Below are 20,625 nucleotides of genomic sequence, written 5' to 3' on the forward strand. Positions count from 1 at the left end.
TGTGAATAGTTCATCATTTCAAACTATAAAATAACATTATTTCTAATTGTAATATATAAAGCTATATAAGATATAAGTTACTAGTATAATGTAATTATAATCATTTTTTTATTTTTATTTTTACGATGTTTACGTTACTGTTTTCTTAATTTTTTCGTTAATTATAACTAATTACGTTGTGTTTATTGTCATTGTTGTGTTTATTTGGTGTTATATTGTTACACACTAAATATTCACTAGACGATCGATTCAATTTCATTCATTCCCGATTTTGAATCATTCACTTTGTGACAACTCTATTTTTATTTCATCAAAAACTGACAACACAGAAAACGTCAGTTTACTTTATCTAATTAAAAATCCGAGTATAGTGTCTACTACTCTCGGAGCAATTAACAAGCCTGGAGAAGTAACAATTAATTGAACGTTTCTTATATAGTGGCTCTCTTTTATTCAATACCCTTATTAATGCGATAGAAAGAGACAACACACTGTTATCTGCTTGGCATTCAAATCCTCATGTAGCCACTTTTTGTTCTAAAAAGGTAGTGCTTGCCTTTACTTTATCGAATACTAAAATATCGATAAATAAAAAAATTAAGTTATAAAATTGCTTGAAGATAATTTAAGATTCTTTTAATTTTGAATTATGGATAGGTAATTCCAAATTTTAAGATTCGTTTAATTTGGAATTATTCATTTACGATGCGTATTGACTGCCTTGCATTGTATGGTAGTGGTATTTATAAAAAAATATTATTAGGTATTTCGGTTTAGGTTGTTTTTTATGGTTTCGTAAAAAGGTGCGTATTTTTTCCTGTTTTCATAGATTCATTCATAGAATTATACGGAACCCTTCGTGCGCGAATCTGACTTCCACCTGGTTGATCTTTTTACAAATCAATAATCCTATCCTACTAATATTATAAAAGCAAAAATATATATAAGAATGGACATTTGATATTCTTTCACGAAAAAACTACTACTGAATGAGTTTTTATGGAACTTTACAATAATTATACATATTACAGATTAAACATCAGAATAACATATAGGCTACAATTTACCGCGGGAAAGTAATTCATTCCCACAGGAAAAAATTGGTAAAAGTTTAAAATAAATTGCTTCAAATAAAACAAATAAATTAATTTAAAAATTTTTTTTACAACATTTTATTTCGATACTTAATTAACAAATTACAATATTTATTATTTAAAATAGATGCCACCTTAAACTTGTGGCACAGCATCTCTGCAAAGCACTTTACTTTTCTTCCCGTCTGATTCGTCTGATTCGAAATGATTTGAACAAGGCCAAGAATGTTTTGAAGGCTTTCAATTTTCCCTGTGCTATAGCTTTAACCCAAACATCTTTTAATTTTTCTCAAGCCAGAAACCTGCAAATAACAATAAAATCCATACTTAAATACTTTTTTTTTCTCCTAACTTAAAGCAGTCATTATCAATGAAGTACTTCGTACCTACTCAAGTATCGATAATTGCACAACACTATGGAAGTTATATTTTGCATTTTTTCTAAAAACTAAGCTGATTATGATTTCATTTCAATGATTACGGTTAGATAAAACATAGATGATTATGAAAATAACGTAAATTTACTTATTTATAATACAATTAACAAAAAAATTGATCAAAACACTAACCTGTGAAAAGACAAATTCCAATCTTCATCCGATTTCCCAGTACTACGGCTTTTGCAGCCGTGAACAACACAAGCCATGTAATCTTTAGTAAATTATCTTTTTAGAAAATAACTTAAGAAACTAGAAAACACGTTTTTCACTTCAAAAACAATAATTAAAATCACCATGCGTTAGTGACCAGACTGGTCACTAAAACAAATTGAAATGAGCACATGTCATTTCAAACTGTCGAACTGACATATATCTATCCTCTTTTTTCGCATGACATTTTGCCATAAGCCAAAAAGGCCAAACTAGTGCTTTATTGTTCAATTAATTGTTACTTCTCCAGGCTTGTTAATTGCTCCGAGCTACTACTCTACTATCTATTGACTGCAGTGTCGTCTCTACCACAGACTCTACAACCGCGAACATATTTAAGCAGTTATGCACCATAGACCATAGGATTTTGGTATTTTCACGGAATTCACCGGAATTATAATACGAAGTATATAATATATTTCCATGGGTATTTTGGTGTATTTCATGATCAACCTCGGATCACCTTCCTTGAATAGTGCAATAAAACGACTAGAGCAATCCCATTTTAAATATTTTATCATCACACTCGCGCTACGACCAATACGAGCAGACGTAGAGTGACTCACTCTACGCGAGCAGAAGTATAATAAAAAATGTTACAGTAGTTACGTATAAAATATTATTCAATTTCCTTTATATTTCATTATTGAATTGTTTTTAAGTTTAAGTGCTTTCTGTGCTTGGAACTATTAAAAGTGGTGTATCTTTTTTTACAGTTTTCTTCGAACCCACAGACCGCAGAAAATCAACGAAGCCATTAAGAAATAAGCGACATATCATAACATATGCATCACCGAACGTATCAGAATTGAAACATATGGCAAAATACTTAAAACCAGACTTAAATTATTCATCGAAAGAAGATGATTTTTTACAAATTATTGAGCTGTCGAAAATTGTTACTAGATATGTACAAACTCTCCTCATAACAATGGGTCCAAAAGGAGTTGCTATTATAAAACGAGATAATTCTAAGTTAAATATACGGTTTTATCCAAGCCAAACAATAAATAAAGTTGAAAATGTTTCTGGTGCTGGAGATTGTTTTACGAGTGGATTTATATACGGAGTATTAATGAATTGGCCAGAACCAAAATGCATATTTTTAGGGTTCGAATACGCTAAAGCTTCACTGGTTACCAAATCGACTGTGCCTTATAAATTTTCGATTCCTCAAATAAGTAACATACCATACGAAACTTACTCGTATGAAAATTAACCATGGTCCATGATATAGGTACTATTTTCGTATTTTAACTCTAAAGTAAGCTTCGTACAAACTTAGGTGGATCCTGCGTGAGAACGTGTGAGCCGGCACACGTGTTAGAAGTGAAACTTCTTTGGCAAGATTCAAAGATGCTAATATCATCGCCTGACTCTATGACGTGACGGTATTGCTATGCCACAACCATGAAATACTTATTACTCTCAACGCGCTTATAAAAATTTATTTAAATTTAAGAAAGTTGGTTGAGTAAGTTTAGTACTGTTTAGTACTCAATAGTCAATGCAATAAGTGAATAGTGAATTTAGATATTTTCGGTTGTAAAAGAGATAATATATGTTATAACCTAAGGTTATAACTTATCTACACTAATATTATAAAGAGGAAAACTTTGTTTGTTTGATTGTAATGAATAGGCTCATAAAACTACTGGACCGATTTTGATGAAATTTGGCACAGATAATCTTTAGACCCTCAGAAAGAACATAGGCTACCTTTTATTGCGAAATATGTACCACGGGCGAAGCCGGGGCGGACCGCTAGTAATATCATATTTCTATTATAATAATTATTCAAGATTCAACGGCATTTTCAAAAATGTAACACTTTGTTCAAGCTAATATTCGCTTATGGATATTTGGGCGAAATGTTCATAAAGCCCGGTTTACATACAGTACATTATTGGCTTTACATTCCATCGCATTCCATAGTTCCATACTTAAATACCTGACTCAACTAGCGCGAGCGAATCGAGCCGTCTCGCGCGGAATTCGCCTCAGTTTGAACCATTGTTTGAACCTCATTATTGCAGTTCACTATATAAATTATAAAGTAATGGTATTATGTATAATACATATTATTTAGTGGGCGGCTAGAGCAGAGCCAAGCGGGGTATGGCAAGCAAATTTTCGAAAATATCAGAATGCAGATGGAATGCAGTTATTTTTTTTCTCGAAAATTCCCATTAAATATTTAAAATTTGGTAAAATAAAAAATTATATATTGAGCGCAGCTTATAAGTTATAGCTGGCGTTTGATTTCTCGTGATACCTCATTGTATCCTATTGTGTAAAAAAACAACTCATTAGGTAATAAACATTTTATTTTTCATCACTGCATTTATGTTGAATAACAATTACTTGTATCAAACAAATGAATAAATGTTAATTTTGCACATATTTGCACAGTATATATATAATAAAAAATGTAATTAAGTATACATATGGTTAGAATATTTTGTATTGACACAATTACATTATTTTCTGTATAAACTTTTTCAATACAAATTGTGCGCTGAACACAACTTTTGCATGCATACAAATTATCAGCACTAAAGTCATTCCACAATAAATGTTTGTAATTACAAACAAAAAAAAATAATTATAAGCTTACATGTCAATTAATCAATTAATTAAACCTTAAGTATATTTTGTCAATAAAAATACAAAAAATATTCTCAAATAGTTTGGTGTGTTAGATAAGTACTTATATTAAATTCCATAAAACTGTTGCAATAACACTGCAAACAATATTATTTATGGTGCCACACTGGACTCAAGAAAAATAAAAATATGTTAAAAAAATATTTCAACTCCAGATCTTGTTTTATGTAATATCAGCCTTCACTGTATCTTAACGCTATGTTCTAAGAAATACAATTATTTGCATAAAAAATGGTTTATTCTTAGAGTACACCTGGACGGATTGTTTAAGATCAAAATTGATAGTCTGCTTTGCATAATACTATCCCAAAAATGTAACAATATTTATTTAAATATCTGTATGACCAGGGAAGGCAACTTTCCTCTCATGCATTGTGTACGATGAAGGTTCTCTACTTTGCATTTCATGCAGTCTCTTGTACTTCCTTACTCTAGCTTCGATAAGGAACAGTATCCCAGCTGGGAAGAGAAGTATAACACCAATAACACCAAGGGCGAATGCCCATCCTAGATCATTGTGCTCCCAGTGAGGCATCCAATCCCTTCCATCCCCTCTTGCACCAAAAGTTACAACTGATATCAATCCTGAAAAACCTGTAACATAATTAACATTAGTTAGGACATCAAGCATTATTCTACTGCTTCAAAGCATTAAAAGCACAAAACAGATATAGGAGCTTAAGAAGTGTTCAGTAGCTTAAGTTTATCATATTATATACTCACCGCCTATAACAAGGGTTGTTCCAAATGTTAATAATAGTGTTACATAATTGTCATCATCTTGGTCTTTCTTGATGTACATGTAAAATAAGATTATTGAGACAATAATACAACACATTGTTATAGTAAAGAAAAATTGAGTTGCTATAAAGAATCCAGGCAATAGAATGTCATGTATGATATAATATTCCTCTTCGAAAATCCACCAACAATCACTGAAAATTGTGTCATACCAGTGATGAACTTCTTCAAAACCATTAAAACAAACTTCCCATAGACCTGAAAGAATAACAATATTATTTCGGAAGTAGCTCCAACTGGGTACAATTACTTAACAAACCCATAACAACAATATGTCATAACTATAAATACACTTACCGATTCTTAAGAATTTTGGATTTTTCAATTTCCCATCAGTAACAAGCCAATATGGGCTTACAAAAGCAACAATAATAAATAAAGATGCAAATGTAAAAAATCCTAAGGCAAAAAGTCCAGTCTTTGATTTTGAAACCATATTTGTGCTAGTTAAAAATTAAAGTATTATTTTAAGAAATAAAGTAACATACGACACAATTTACAAACTATTATTAAAATATAACGATTAAAACGCTTTTATCCATAAACATTTGGGTGTAGGCCAGCCACAGCCCAAATTTCGACTTTGACAAGTGACAGCGTCAATCACAGAGCAAGTAATATTGGTCAATGCCACCTACAAATTAATTTCGTAACTTCGTAAGTATGGTAAGTATTCGCATTTGGCACATTCAAAAATTCAATTAATTTTTAAAATTTTCATGAATTTTAATTTATTTTTCTATTAGAGCATCAAAACTCATCAAGATAGAATCACTGCACGTTAGTTACCTCTATGTTGTCTGTCATATCTCATTATTTATCTGTGGCTCTGAACAACGAATCATTCGTATTTCGTTGTTCTGAGATCTTATTGGTTGTTGTCAAATGTCAAATATACAGTCGTCCGTCACTGCCTCTGAACAACGATCATATGGAACTGCCATATGCATGTACTTTTCCTGCATACCTAAGTAAACAAATCGGGGTACAAACATGGCGGGCTAGGGACGTTCACTTGTTCTACAGTTCTACAGTTCTACAGTTCACTTGTTGTTTCTACAGCTCATAATAACTAAGATGATTAAATGTAAAATGATTAAAAGATTTCTATACACTTGATAATAAATACACTTTAATATAAGCAATAATTTAACAAAATGTTAGCCACTTACCGTTGAAAGGTTAGATTCGGCCTGTTTTTGCTTTGGCATAGGCCACAACCTACTATAGAACACTTCATGGTACCTATTATTATTTTCAATTATACTTATTACACTCGATTATGGTCGAAAAACACTGGAAAATCATAAAAATTTCACAATGACATCTTCTCACATGTAAACAAAACCGTATACTAAGATGGCGTCCGTGGCAGCAAAGGTACATCGATGCCAATGAAGAGGGCGCTAATAAAAAGAGTGTAGATGCTTTTTCTAAGGTAAAACCACTGTTGTGAGAAAGAGATGGGTATATCATTATTACTTCCGCGTCAAATTGAACAATTACGGCAGTTCCATAGGATTCTTTGTTCTGAGGTCACTGCCATACTTGTTTTGAGTTTTGACTTTTATTTTCGTATTTTTCACTGGTATCGTATAATTTTAATTTATGTGTGTAAAACTTAAACATGCATAATATGCAACTTGGAATTGAACTCATATTTTTTTAACTATGAGCCGTTTTACATTGTAACGGCCGTAAAATATGACTGTACTTCTAAAATTTTATTATTTCTAATATGAAATTATTTTAATGAACAGAAGATAATAATTCTTCAAGATAAATAATAAAATTATATCAATCATTAGTATTCAAAAACAACTTAAAAAATGTTGTTGAGAAAGTTATTGAGCGGTAGCATGAGTACAAGGAGGGTTATACATTTACGTTTTATTTCATCAAAACAAAGTGAGAACATTGTAATATTTTGCAACCATCTAGGTATAAGTAAAGAAAAAGCAGAGTACATCCAGATTAAACAGCCATACTTAAAGAAAATAAATGAGGAAGAAATTAAAAATTTGATCAATGCAGTTTATGAAATTGGTTATCCAAAGGATGTATTGGTTGAACATTCCCATCTATTTTCGATGTTACCAATAACTATCATAAATAGATACAAGATTTTAGAAGAATGTGGATGTCAAAATATCAAACCCGATCAACTCTTATCATACCTAACAATTATGAAACAAAAAACAATTGGTGAATTAAAAAAGGCAGATATACTACCATCCATGTTAAACATAGAAAATAAACTAGCAAGCTGTATGACTCAATGGCCCACTTCCTTGACAAGTATTATTTATGAAGACGTCAATTTAATAACATTGTACAGTCTACGGATTAAAATAATTCAGAGGTATCTTGAATTAATGCTGGACCTTAGTAATGAAGAGTTTTACAGAGGCCTGAAAACATATCCCACAATAAAACATCGGCCATTAAAAGCTATCAATGAAACACTAGTCATTTTGCAGTCACAGCTTGCAATACCCAATTATAAAATAAAATCTAATTTATACTTGATACATGTTGATCCAGATAATCTAAAGAAAATATTGAATGATATTCGAACGTTAGGTGGGATTGCTGTTAAAGAAGTGATACGGATGTATCCAAAGATAGCTACTAAAAATTATTCAGCTCTGATTGAGATGAGTAAAGTTCTAGAGAAACATGGCTTGAAACCGGAAGCACAGGCTCGTTGTCTAGAAATATTTACACTCAGTCCGAAGACTGTTGATGAAAGGATAGAACATGCAAAAACCACACCTGAATTCAGCATTTATATTAACCATCCACGATTCTTGAAAATGATATATTTTAACAAAACAGTATTGAAGAGGATTACAGTCTTACGAAACAATAATAAAAAATGTCTTAGTCTCAACATATTATCAGGTAGTAGTGCACGGTATGAATTATTCGAGAAGTCTCCTGGAGATAGATTAGGAAAAGGAAAAGATCTGGTATTTACCATTGGTCAGCTATTGGAAAATAAATATTCAAAGAAAGAAATACGAAATGTAATAAGAAAGCATCCATTCTGGATAAATATACCTCTGATTGAAGTGAAATATGTTTATGATAAGTTATCAAAACAATTTTCACAGCAAGACATATTTGAAAACTGTGTTATTCTTCTATATCCTTGGTACAAAATAAATGAAGCTCTGGAAATAATCAACGGTGCAAGCAGTATAAATATTGAGAATTATTTAAAAGAGCACATAAACTTTTCAAGTCTTTCAATGTCCCAAAAGTTAAGTTTAGTTCTGTACATTGTTGAAAAAAAACATTACTTCAGTGGAAATGGTGTTTGGACTGAAGAACAACAAAAAAAGAATATAGCTCACTTATCAGAATCAAAGGCAAAAGATGTTCTGCAAATAATATAAATTTCAAAACAAGTTAGTTTTTTAATACATCTATTTTTTTATGTCTTTCCATATTATTATAAATTAAAAAACAGAATAGAATAGTTGAAATCAATATTTACAAAATACATACAACAAATAAATTTGCAGTATTTTCATGAGAAGAATCGGAAAAGAAACTCCAAAGTTGCTCTTATAAAAATCATGTCAATATTACATTGTAATTTTACATAATATGTAAGTAGTTACAACATGTAGATATAGCAACTAATATTTATTTACAAACCCTGGAATTAACGTTTTTCAAAAAATTTTCAGCTGTTTCGCATATTTTTAATACATCTGGCGAAGGATATAAGGGGGGAGGGGTTTCAATCTTGCGCAATAATAAGCATACGGAACGTTTCAAAGTAATGTGTCACCAACGCGTTAACACACATATCGCATTTAATTTTTGTCGTCAATACGCGTACAAGGTAGCCTGCGATTCCATTACTAGCGTGCTGAAATCCGAAAAGTACCCCCCCAGTTCTTCAATTTCGTTTTCGTCATCTTGGCTTAATGATGATTCTTCGCTGTCTTGCAATTCGCTTTTATTTATCCTGTCTACGACTGAAGAACAGTTAAGAATCGATATATGTTCCAATGACGTACAGTTTCCAGTATTTGTTTGTCTTAATTGTACGTGTAGTGTGTACCAAAATTTTTTTGTATGCTGATATGAACTGGATAGCTGTTGGATTATTGTTCGATCGGTCGATTCGTGTCACCATGGGTCCGTATATTACAAAAAAGCTCTAAATGATCCTGGCTGAATTTGTAAAATGGTAAATAAGTACTTATATCAAAACTTTACTTTTGAATAGGGTCGCATACCTAAATGTTCCAAGGCTTTGATGCATCTCAAGAAACCTAAGAAACCAGTTTTTCTGTGAGTATTGATTACGAAATCTCAATTTATTTGTTAAAGTAAAGGTTTCATCATATTGTACCTAGTTTATTAGGTCGAACAAGATGTCTTCATTGGATTTTATTTCCATCTTTATCAATGAAAGTTTTGTACATTTCGAATGAGTTCCTTATTAATTAATTTGATCATATGTCAAGGACCAAGATTGTAACTTTTGCATCTTTTGTGACCGAATATTCGAACTCAATATTTTGTTCCTCAAAAAAAACAACCAAAATATTTAGCCATACAAATATTCGCTGGGCAACCGACGAAAGTAAGAGCAATTATCCGAACGCCAGATTTATGGATCAATTGCAATGTTTTACTAGTTCACTGCGCTGTGTATCTGCAAGTGACCTTCTAATCCCGTACCCATATCAACGTATCCGTGTGAAACTTTTGACCATCCCATTGCCCATAGCGGTGAATATTCATTTCATCCGTTACTAACGTCTAATGTGGCTAACAACGGATATTTAGACGCGTTCGCTTTTTGTTTCAAAGCTTCTAATGCCTCTCTTGTAAATCCGGGCTCTCCTTCAATTTTGGAATACCTACCTATTTTTCAACGTTCGGGTGTGTGGCAGGCATGTTTGAAATGTTTTGCGAACGTAATCATACGCCTTAGGTGAATAATAATGCAACGTTAGAGCAAATCTGCGAAGGGATCTAGAATATTTCTTCCTAGAAATGACTCCGCTGTTACAATTTAAAACATTTCTGCCGATCGAACCTGTAAAGAAAAGGAAAAATATCAGCCAAATTATTAGATGTAATGAGGTTGATAAAGATACTTGTCGATCAGCAGAATCTAGTAGTGAAACTTTAATAAGTAACCTCGATTTTAATATTTTGAAGGCAATCCAAATTCTCTTTCGTCATAGCAAATTTTTCTTCTAGCTTTAGTAACAGTTCATCGAGATGATTGATTTTCTTTTTCAGCCTCCGATTTTGCGTTTGCAACCGTTTTATTTTCAAACTTTGTTTGCGAATTTTCTCATGGCAAAAATGCAAGTGACTTATCACTTTATTTTTTGTAGGCGAAGAATAATTTGAACCACCAGAACTATTATCACAAAACTGCTGGGTCTGGATTTCGGGTTTCTGTAAGACAAATAAAAATTTATATAATATAACATTAACATCATACAACTAACTAACCAGTGGCACTCCGCTAGCTCCATCAATCATCAGATCCTTGTTACCACGATTACCAGGGACTGCACATATGGACAAAATATACATGTCCATTTTTGACTGTTTGTAGTGACCGACATGTCGATGAATCAAAAGTTCAACGACATGTGACATCTGCCAACTCGCACTAGGCCAGCGTGGTGGATTATGGCCTGTACCCACATAGAAGGCCTGTGTCCCAGCAGTGAGAATGTACATATATAGGCTGATGATGATGAATAATGTAGATCACAAGCAATACAGCTTAACTTACTTGAATGGTTGCATCGGGAGTTGCCTCCAAATCGGTGGAAATTCTCCTTTTTTTGGTCACAGCTAAGTCAGAGCTCAATAAATTGCTTTCCTGTTTTGAAGAGGTAGCACAAGTGATATTTTGTGGCTAAAACAATTTCAATACCTAATTAATTATAATTGTTAAGAAAAATCTTTAGCTGACCATGTTATGAATATGTGTGTGTGATAAGGGACACACTACTCACTAATAATAATTGTCTTTTATACAAACTGTATTTCGTGTAAACTAAAAAAATCATATATTATGTAAACATGTTTGCACTTACTTGATATTGCATTATCTTCAATCTTGGAACTGCCGTGGGTTTGATGTACCGGTGGCCTTTATTAGAGATTATTAAGTCCTCATTTAAAAAATGTGCTGAGCATATAGTGTTATATTTTGTTGGCATCCAGTTAACTCGTCCCGTTGCATCTATCCACTTCTCTTTTATAGTAGCCTCTTTGGGAAATCTATAAATAAATTTTACAAATAAAAATATAATTTAATATTTATTTGTTTTTCTTTCCTAAAGCATCGATACTATCGATATGCGCCACAACCACATCACTAAAACGAAATTCGTTTGTCTATTTCTATAATATTCCAGAAAGTCCTGTTAGCTCTTCAATCTATAATATTACTAATTTCATAGGTGTTAAGGTTCATTTTGACTAGATATTTCCATTGAGATAATATTAATAGGAGACGACACCGCCTACATCACTTATGTTCCACTCAACATACGTCATGTGACGTATGTTGAGCGGTATTTTTTAATGGTTTTAAAGTGAAACGCATCAAACATGCCTTCGTGTGTGTTACGATATTGCACAAATAATACAAATAATACGGAAAAGTGCAAAGGAATAACTTTCATCGTTAAGTCCCTAACTAAATAATAATTTTTAAAACTTAGTTAGAGCAAAAAAATGGCGCACAGATTTTGTTCGTGGTGTCTCCTCCATACGTAGTAATATTATCTCAATGGATATTTCTATATTTTTTTTGACAAAATATGACAAGCGAAGTTATCACTTATATAAATTATAATAATATATTATGTAAAATAAATAAAAATAAGACTTACCTATGGTATGAAATGCCTCCATTACTGATGTTATCTCGTTTGCTTTCATTTTTGCACTCTAATACCGAACAACACGTCATAATTAATAATTATTAATAAAAATGCAAAAAGATTTGGCAGCTGACAACTGACTCGAATGTTTTTCTGCGCGAAACTGAGAGCTAGCTAGGTGAGATTACCATACTAGTGACACGCGGACCACGCCCACTTCGCACTTAATATTATATATTATCTATGGTACAATACAATATTATCTATGGTATTTACCGTGTTTTCCAATTACAGCACTAAGCGCATTATGCGGCATAAGTTATTCTATAATATACCTATACTATCTGTGAATTCGTTATTATCTGTGTCCATTCTGCAGTAATCTATGGAATTCAACTATTGTCAATTCACAATAGTGTCAACCTAGTGTCAACAGTCAAATAGAAAATTTTGTCAGTCAGAAAAATGGCGACTTTACTTCCTCGTTCCCTAAATTTAGCTGAAACAATATTTTTAAAAAATGGTACCAAGGTATGTTTATGATTTATTTATCTATGCTATATAATAATGAAGTACAACATTTTAAAATCAATAAGCGGTGATTATTCTGTTAATAATACCGTGATTGACTTGAAAGTCACCTACCTATCATAGGAATTTTCATTTTTCATTAGAATTTTTGTAGAAAAATGAAATTTATTATTTGAAATCTTTACAATTGAGAAAAATATTTTTTGGTGTCTATTTATATTCACCCCCATTTTCATTTCGGTTGCGTTTATGTAATATTTATAAATTCGACCTTGTAATTTTTACTTCGTATTCCTTACGTCATCAAATTGTCTACCTATTCATACAAACATGATAAATAAATCCATACTAATATTATAAATGCGAAAGTAACTCTGTCTGTCTGTCTGTTACTCAATCACGCCTAAACTACTGAACCAATTTTCATGAAATTTGGTATGGAGATACATATTTTGATACCTGAGAAAGGACATAGGCTACTTTTTATCCCGCTAAAATGACGCAACCCCGGAAATCCCACGGGAACGGGAACTATGCGGGTTTTTCTTTGACTGCGCGGGCGAAGCCGCGGGCGGAAACCTAGTTTTAAATATATAAAATATAATTATTTTTATCATAATAATATAATATGTAATAGTTTCTATGAAAATTTCGGTCACTAAATTTGTTCGATAGGTACTCGATATATCAAATGATTTCCATATTAATATTGTTGATGAAGTGGAAATTTCTTAGATGTACTTCAAATTATTAAAAAGTTTTTAAATGTTGAATGAAAAGGGTGAAAATTGAATATTAATTACAAGGAGGTTACAAAATTATTTCTTTGTATTATCTAGAATCTATAAATATCCCATAAACATTCAAATAAATTTTTATAAGTACATAATTTCAAAGCATTCAATGCCTTGCTATTTTATAGTTTATAGCAGGAGCAGCAGGGAAGAATCTGCCAAATAAACAACAAGTTCGTAATCTTAATGTCCATGAATATGTCAGCTACACTTTACTGCGGGACAATGGCATTCCTGTTCCAAAATTCAATATTGCAAAAACACAGGACGAGGCAGTCAAGTTCGCCAAGGAACTTAATACCAAAGATATTGTGCTAAAAGCACAGGTAGGTAATGAATAGTGAATTTTACCATATTTTAGCCTAAACTGTTAAAACTTAAGAGAGTAAAAATGAATAGAATTCAACTACATAGGCACTTTTGCTTAAAAAGCAATACAAACATATCTTTCTATATACATATATTAAAATTAAAATGTGATAGTATAAGGTTTGATTAATCATTTTATTTATTTCATTAGTATACTATATTTTAGGTACTCGCTGGAGGAAGGGGTAGGGGAGCATTTAAAAATGGCCTCAAGGGTGGAGTCAGGATGGTTAATACGTAAGTACAGCTTGAGTTATGTAATAAATTAGTCACTAAGGGCCATAAAGTATAGTATACAGAATACTTATAGCTCTATATCATGTTGTTATGTAACTGTGTGATGTGTATTGCAGATTTTATTTGCTATTTTATATGTGTGAATTAATGTGTAATGTAATATAATTTATTCAACTCATAAAGCATACTTATCACATAGAAATATGGTCACTTCTTGTCTTATTAAACATTGAAGTTAAATTGTATAAAATATGATAAAGGATAAAAAAGCAAATAATGGTTGCTACTTTCCTTACTAAATAAGATAAGACTATGTGTGAATTGGCAATATGTATGTAAAAACTGCTTTGTATATATTTTAATCATGGTGTAATGAGACAAAGAATGGTGTTATACTTTCCTCTATAAATGTTGTAGGCCTGAAGACGCAGGAGATATTGTCGGCAAGATGTTAAAGCAGTACTTGGTTACCAAGCAGACAGGTGCAGCTGGTCGCATTTGTAACATGGTGATGGTCACCGAGAGGAAGTTCCCTCGTCGTGAATACTATGTGGCCATTATGATGGAGAGGAGCTTTAATGTCAGTATATGTATTAGTACATGTTTATTTCTAATCATCTCACATGATCACCTTCAAAACTGGTTTTTTATAAGATACTAGCAGTCCGCCACGGCTTCGCCCGTGGTACATATTTACGTTTTTCTACATAAGAACCATCCTCGTACTTCAAGGAATATAATAAAAAAAGAATTATCGAAATTGGTTCAGCCGTTCGCAAGTTATGCGCTTACCAACACATTTTGGGATTCATTTTTATATTATAAGATTAGTAAATGGGGTGCATTATAATTTTTGTCTGTGTAAATGATAAAACTTACAGTTCAATAAAAGTTAAGAAAAATAGTAAGTAACTGTATTAACTATTAACGTAAAGACAAACTTGTTTATTTTGCCAGCTGTCACATTGTGCTTTCCAATTACAATTTTCGTCCCCATTTAATCCTAGCATTTCCATAGTTTTCACCCGCTCCAAGGCTCCACCACAGTGCCCAACAGTTAGGGGTTTATTCCTAGTATTAGAAAATTGTATTTGGTCTTTGTCAAATTAACTGATAAATTATTATTATTAAACCATGTCAAGATTATATTTAAATTATTTTCAATTATCATATTATAGTAAGAATAAATCTCTTTACGGTTGTCAGGGAAAATTATAGAAATATCAACAGCAAATAATACGCGATTGTAGTCAATAATATCATGTTAATTGTTTAAATATATAAAAGACTAGCCGCTCCGCGCGGTTTCACCCCCGTGGCTCCTCTCCTGTTGGTCGCAGCATGATGGTATATAGCCTATAGCCTTCCTCGATAAATGAGCTATCTAACATCGAAAGAATTTTTCAAATCGGACCAGTAGTTCCCGAGATTAGCGCGTTCAAACAAACAAACAAACAAACTCTTCAGCTTTATAATATTAGTATAGATAATAGAGGTTTGATTCAATTGATCAAAATAATGATAATTGTATCATGAATACAAAGGTTGTTTTAAAATTTTGTACAGATATATTTTAATATTGTAGGGTCCAGTTATAATTGCATCATCCCAAGGAGGTGTAAACATTGAAGATGTAGCTGCTGAAAATCCAGATGCCATCACCTACGAGCCAATTGATATTGTTTCTGGCATCACTGATGACCAAATTAGCCGCGTCATTGAAAAGGTAAAAACTTTGAGATTATATTTCTATACGAAATCTTCATTGTTAAAGTGTATTGAAAAAAAAGATTTTTTAAATTAAACTGATAAAATAACAAGAAAATATTTAATTAAATGTGGTTTTGTCCCCTTTTACAGATAGGTTTAAAGGAACATCAAACTCAGGCATCAGAGATGATCAAGAAGATGTATTCTCTGTTTTTGAGCAAAGATGCTCTACTGATTGAAGTGAACCCCTACGCTGAAGATGCCATTACAGGCGAATGTAAGTTTACACAATACTTTTTTATCAAAAAAAGATGGAATTTGTCATTTTGATAATGAAATACCGTACCTACTGTTGTATTTTTATCATGAGTAAAATTACGATGTATGTAAAAATTTACTACTGATTTGATTGTAATCAACTTAATGTTGATATAACATTAATATCTTATATATAAAAATGAATCGCAAAATGTGTTGGTAAGCGCATAACTCGAGAACGGCTGAACCGATTTCGATAATTCTTTTTTTATTATATTCCTTGAAGTACGAGGATGGTTTTTACGTAGAGAAAACGTAAATATGTACCACGGGCGAAGCCGAGGCGGACCGCTAGTTTCTAATAAAATTGGTGTATGTAATTTGTAAATACAAATTTGGAATGTATGTATATTAATATGATGTTTATAAATTGTAGTCTTCTGTTTGGACGCCAAATTCCGATTCGACGACAACGCTCAGTTCAGGCAAAAGGAACTGTTCCAACTGAGGGACATTACTCAAGAAGATCCCAAAGAAATTGAAGCGGCCAAATTCGACTTGAATTACATTGCACTTGATGGTAAGAATTAATCTTCTCTGTTGTATTGTATTTCTTTAGTAGTACAGTAGTAGTTTATATTCTATCTTAATATGTATAAAGGTATATAAATCTCGTGTCACAATGTTTGTCCTCAATGGACCCTTAACCACTTAACCGATTATAATAAAATTCGCACACCATGTGCAGTTCGATCCAACTTGAGAGATAGGATAGTTTAAACATGTAGGTACCACGGGCGAAGCCAGGGCGGACCGCTAGTATGTACTTATCTATATTCTATAACGAATTTGTAGGTAAGTATTTTGAAATATGGCAAAATTAAATAACTTGTGATGTGACATATTTATTTCGTAACATATATTTTTCATTTTTGACGTGACAACGTCTTATAATTCGATAGAGCCAGCTGCACGCACGAAAAAACATGACACATGCGGCGTTACCTCTCTCTGAGGCGTTCCATGTAAGGCTTGAAGTGCAAGCGAGAGCGCGGAACGAACGACAAAGAAGCACAATCGGACGTTGTCACGTTCAACTATCGTCAGAAAACCGACTTTACAGACAACCATTTTTTTGTAAAATAAAATATAACTATGTTGGTAATTTGTAGGTAACATTGGTTGCATGGTGAACGGAGCTGGTTTGGCGATGGCCACCATGGACATCATCAAGTTGTACGGAGGGGACCCGGCCAACTTCCTCGACGTGGGCGGTGGAGCCACTGCTCAGGCTGTGTCTGTATGTTTATTACATTATTTATTTATTTTATACTTTGCACACACATAAGAAAGTATAAATACAGAAAGTACATAAAATAGAGAAAGATATGTACAAACGGCGGCCTTATCGCTAGGTAGCGATCTCTTCCACTACCGTATGTATATACGTAAGGAGAGATTTTGATTGAGGTGGGTGAGCAAAAAATAAGGCGTAAATGAACAAAATAAAATTAATATAACATATACAATGAATAAATATAATAAATTATTACATTAAGGGCCGATTTTTCAATGCTTGGATAAAACTTATCCGTCCAATAAAGTATTACACGATAGTATTAAAATGTCACGTAAACTGTCAAATACGGGCAATTAGAATACGTTTTTAAAATGGTAGTTTTATACATTATTCGACGAATAAGTTTTATCCAAGCATTGAAAAATCGGCCCTAAATTAAATTGGAAATATACATTTTTAAAGAATAAACAAAATCGATCACGAGGCAAGTTTCGAAAATTGGCAATTCTTCATGAATTTTTGACTTAAAATAAATAATAAATAAATAAAATTCTATCCAGAAGTCGATATAAAGATTATATTTATAGTTTAATCCCGTTCATTAAACTTGTCTTACGAAGTAAATATATACAAGAAATATGATAAGTAATAATATAACAAAAATGTCAGTCATTGTTTATCACATTACAAAGAATTGTTTTCCTAAAAAGCTTGATAATAGATGCAATTGAAATGTCCGCAAGCTCAAAGTTCGTAGATTATTAAAGTAACCTTCGCTCATTAATAAATTGGACTCTGACTGGGCGGATGAAGTCAACTAACTACATTATCAGTTCAAAGCAATATTTCAATATGTGACATTTCTTTGTGTTCATATCGCATTCAATTGTACTGATTTCAGGAAGCATTTAAAATTATCTTATCGGATCCGAAAGTGTCGGCTATTCTGGTAAACATCTTCGGCGGTATCATGCGGTGTGACGTCATCGCGGAGGGTATTATCAACGCCGCCAAGAATCTTAACATACAGATCCCAGTGATCGTTCGTCTTCAGGTAATCATATAATTACCGCATATAATCGATAATTGCCGATATTAAGAATTTTTGTTTCGTAACAAAACATTCACAGCAGATACATTAGTAACAAATTCCACAAATTCCTTTAAATCCTATTTTGTATAACATCCATCAATATTATGGAAAAAAAAGCATCGTTTTGAAATATGTAGTTAAAATTAAAAGGCTTCCCATTTAAATTTGAAGCTTGTCTAAAGAAAATCATTAATCAATCAATGGTTCATAAAATCTAGTATATTATATTCATTAAGCGATTTCTTTTCATTTCGTTCTCATAATAAAGACTCAATTAATGTATTCTAAATTCTCCATCAGGGAACGAAAGTGAACGAAGCCCGCAAGCTGATCGCGGAGTCGGGTCTGCGCATCGTGCCGCGCGACGACCTGGACGAGGCGGCGCAGCTCGTGGTGCAGCTCTCGGAGATCGTGTCGCTGGCCAGGAAGGCCGGCGTCGAGGTGCAGTTCGACATACCCAGATATATGCTCGAGAAGTAGAACAGTATTAACACCCATTTAAGGGGAAGCTCCCTAAATTTTATGTGTTTTTGGATTAATATTCTGAAACAGGCACACGGACAATCAAAATGGAACTTAAGTATATGATTTTTTGGGTCTCTTTCTTTCTATGTTACGTAATTGTAACATTTTCGCTCGATTCGTTTTTTATTAAAAAATTATGCCTTTTTTAAGGATTATTACATTTTTTTAAGATTTACTTGGACTTTATGTCTAAAATAAATGTTAACAGTAAGAAAATAGAGTTTACTATCCAATGCCAAGATATTTTTTCTCTAGATCAATTATTACTTTAGTTATAAACGAAATAAGAATTGAGACTTACTTTTCGAGTTCGAACGCGATCAAAGAGCGCACGCGATATTCAACTTTATTACGGCTTTATTAGTACCGTAACCGGTCTCTCAGTGCCAGAAATGAGAAAGGGAGCCTCCTCTTAATCTCATTATTCGAATACCATCAACATCCTATGTAGATTAAAACGCTATTTATTTGGTAGACTCGATGCAATTGTTGTTATTAAACGTTAACTCTGCACTCGTTCGCTTTGTTGTTGTAAGAGTAAATTGTTTCGGAAATTTTTATGAACCTCATATTTAGATACTCTTGTAAGTTTTTTTGTCATCGTGTTATATATAACTTATTTATCGTTTTAGAGTAAGTTGTTTGTATAATGAAATATATTTTACCGACCGGTTCTCTTCAGTCATTTTTAATACATAATTTTCTCTATCTCCTCATTAAATATCCTTCCCACATCCCAATATAAAATAATGTGCAATCAAATTGAACACGTACAGTGTCGTCCAACATAAGTCGGTATAAGTGTACCTTGTATTATTAATAAATATAATTATTTCTTGTTATCTTAACATTTCACTGTATGATACAGTTCAGATGTCGACCTTATAATTAATGAATGTTCGCTTCTGCGCGGTTTGAATTATAAAATCGACTACGACGAACTACTTAAATATGTTTTGTTAAATGATTAACATGTTCGTCATATTGCCAATATACTGGCCGAAACGTGTATCTGCGCAATAAGCAAGTATTATGTACATTGATATATATTATACAATGTGTATGTTCCTTTGTAGATAGATTTCATTATTTTGATTAACGTATTTAAAGTACAATAAGGTATTTAATTTACCTAAGTGATATTTATTTCTTTGATATGTAATATGATGCAATCATACCCGTAATAAATATACTTAAATCAATAATGGTATTTTATTTATTCACCCTAGATTTTAGTTTGTAATTCATGTATTCAGTATTTGTTGAATGTATGTAGGTAGCATAAATTGTGAAATCGTTAGGAGCGATTAGTAGTTATTGATCTTTTAAGTATTTAAAAGGATTCATTGATTGTTGCCTTGATTATTAATCAATTGGTAGCATGTACCTTCTGATGACTGATATCAACTATACATATAATTGGATCTATTTCGTTTGAGTTGATTAAAATAAGCAATAACGTAGAAGTTGATAAAATATAATATAGTAGACGAAAAACTTGATCGACCTAAATTACCCACTAACTGTACGGTCGAACAAGGAATAGGAATGTTATTGACAGATACTATTATGTATCAAATGTCTAATAAAAAAATATATGATTAACTTAAAAAACTTGGCATATCAATAACGGTTTATTTTATATTGCCTGAATCATATCAATTTAATTACAAACTTTATTGGTAAAATTAACATAATATGAGCTGGTTTGT

The 20,625-nt window shown here is 32.1% G+C and overlaps 5 protein-coding genes and 1 long non-coding RNA gene across 8 annotated transcripts in view; 3 read left to right on the forward strand and 3 right to left on the reverse strand.

Annotated features, from left to right (window-relative positions):
• LOC149909764 (uncharacterized) overlaps positions 1-3,680 on the forward strand; it is a 97,335-nt gene extending 93,655 nt beyond the window's left edge. For both annotated transcript variants that reach the window (XM_090119863.1, XM_090119864.1), the window contains exon 11: positions 2,461-3,680. In XM_090119863.1, the coding sequence (XP_089975989.1) occupies positions 2,461-2,963 (503 nt within the window). In that variant the 3' untranslated portion in view covers positions 2,964-3,680. The remainder of the gene's footprint in view (positions 1-2,460) is intronic.
• Positions 852-2,005, reverse strand: LOC149909768 (uncharacterized). Its single transcript, XR_016458602.1, has 2 exons — positions 1,664-2,005; positions 852-1,396 (listed from the first exon to the last, which is right to left on the reverse strand). It is a non-coding gene; the product is annotated as an uncharacterized LOC149909768 (long non-coding RNA).
• Positions 3,681-4,053: 373 nt separating the features above from the next.
• kune (claudin) lies at positions 4,054-5,815 on the reverse strand. Its single transcript, XM_090119868.1, has 3 exons — positions 5,510-5,815; positions 5,135-5,410; positions 4,054-5,005 (listed from the first exon to the last, which is right to left on the reverse strand). Exons 1-3 carry the CDS (start codon positions 5,646-5,648, stop codon positions 4,740-4,742), a joined length of 681 nt encoding a protein of 226 aa, XP_089975994.1. The 5' UTR covers positions 5,649-5,815; the 3' UTR covers positions 4,054-4,739.
• Positions 5,816-6,759: 944 nt separating this feature from the next.
• LOC149909770 (transcription termination factor 5, mitochondrial-like) lies at positions 6,760-9,026 on the forward strand. Of its 2 annotated transcripts, none has more exons than XM_090119870.1 (2): positions 6,760-8,625; positions 8,911-9,026. In XM_090119870.1, the coding sequence occupies exon 1, from the start codon at positions 7,042-7,044 to the stop codon at positions 8,611-8,613; it is 1,572 nt and encodes a 523-aa protein (XP_089975996.1). In that variant the 5' UTR covers positions 6,760-7,041; the 3' UTR covers positions 8,614-8,625; positions 8,911-9,026. The 2 variants fall into 2 exon arrangements, 1 of the variants encoding a protein (XP_089975996.1); XR_016458603.1 differs by lacking the exon at positions 6,760-8,625 and adding an exon at positions 8,634-8,829.
• Positions 9,027-10,144: 1,118 nt separating this feature from the next.
• LOC149909771 (uncharacterized) lies at positions 10,145-12,286 on the reverse strand. Its single transcript, XM_090119871.1, has 5 exons — positions 12,106-12,286; positions 11,302-11,488; positions 10,995-11,120; positions 10,382-10,648; positions 10,145-10,277 (listed from the first exon to the last, which is right to left on the reverse strand). Exons 1-5 carry the CDS (start codon positions 12,183-12,185, stop codon positions 10,254-10,256), a joined length of 684 nt encoding a protein of 227 aa, XP_089975997.1. The 5' UTR covers positions 12,186-12,286; the 3' UTR covers positions 10,145-10,253.
• Positions 12,287-12,491: 205 nt separating this feature from the next.
• Positions 12,492-20,112, forward strand: ScsbetaA (Succinyl-coenzyme A synthetase beta subunit, ADP-forming). Its single transcript, XM_090119872.1, has 10 exons — positions 12,492-12,627; positions 13,550-13,747; positions 13,957-14,027; positions 14,445-14,607; positions 15,613-15,753; positions 15,888-16,014; positions 16,432-16,575; positions 17,168-17,295; positions 18,197-18,349; positions 18,689-20,112. The coding sequence occupies exons 1-10, from the start codon at positions 12,562-12,564 to the stop codon at positions 18,866-18,868; spliced, it is 1,371 nt and encodes a 456-aa protein (XP_089975998.1). The 5' UTR covers positions 12,492-12,561; the 3' UTR covers positions 18,869-20,112.
• Positions 20,113-20,625: the final 513 nt, after the last annotated feature.

The sequence above is a fragment of the Colias eurytheme genome, chromosome 3 (assembly GCF_061535395.1).
Source record: "Colias eurytheme isolate Ceu_HAF_F1 chromosome 3, ilColEury1 Martin Lab GWU primary, whole genome shotgun sequence".
Lineage (NCBI taxonomy): Eukaryota > Metazoa > Arthropoda > Insecta > Lepidoptera > Pieridae > Colias > Colias eurytheme.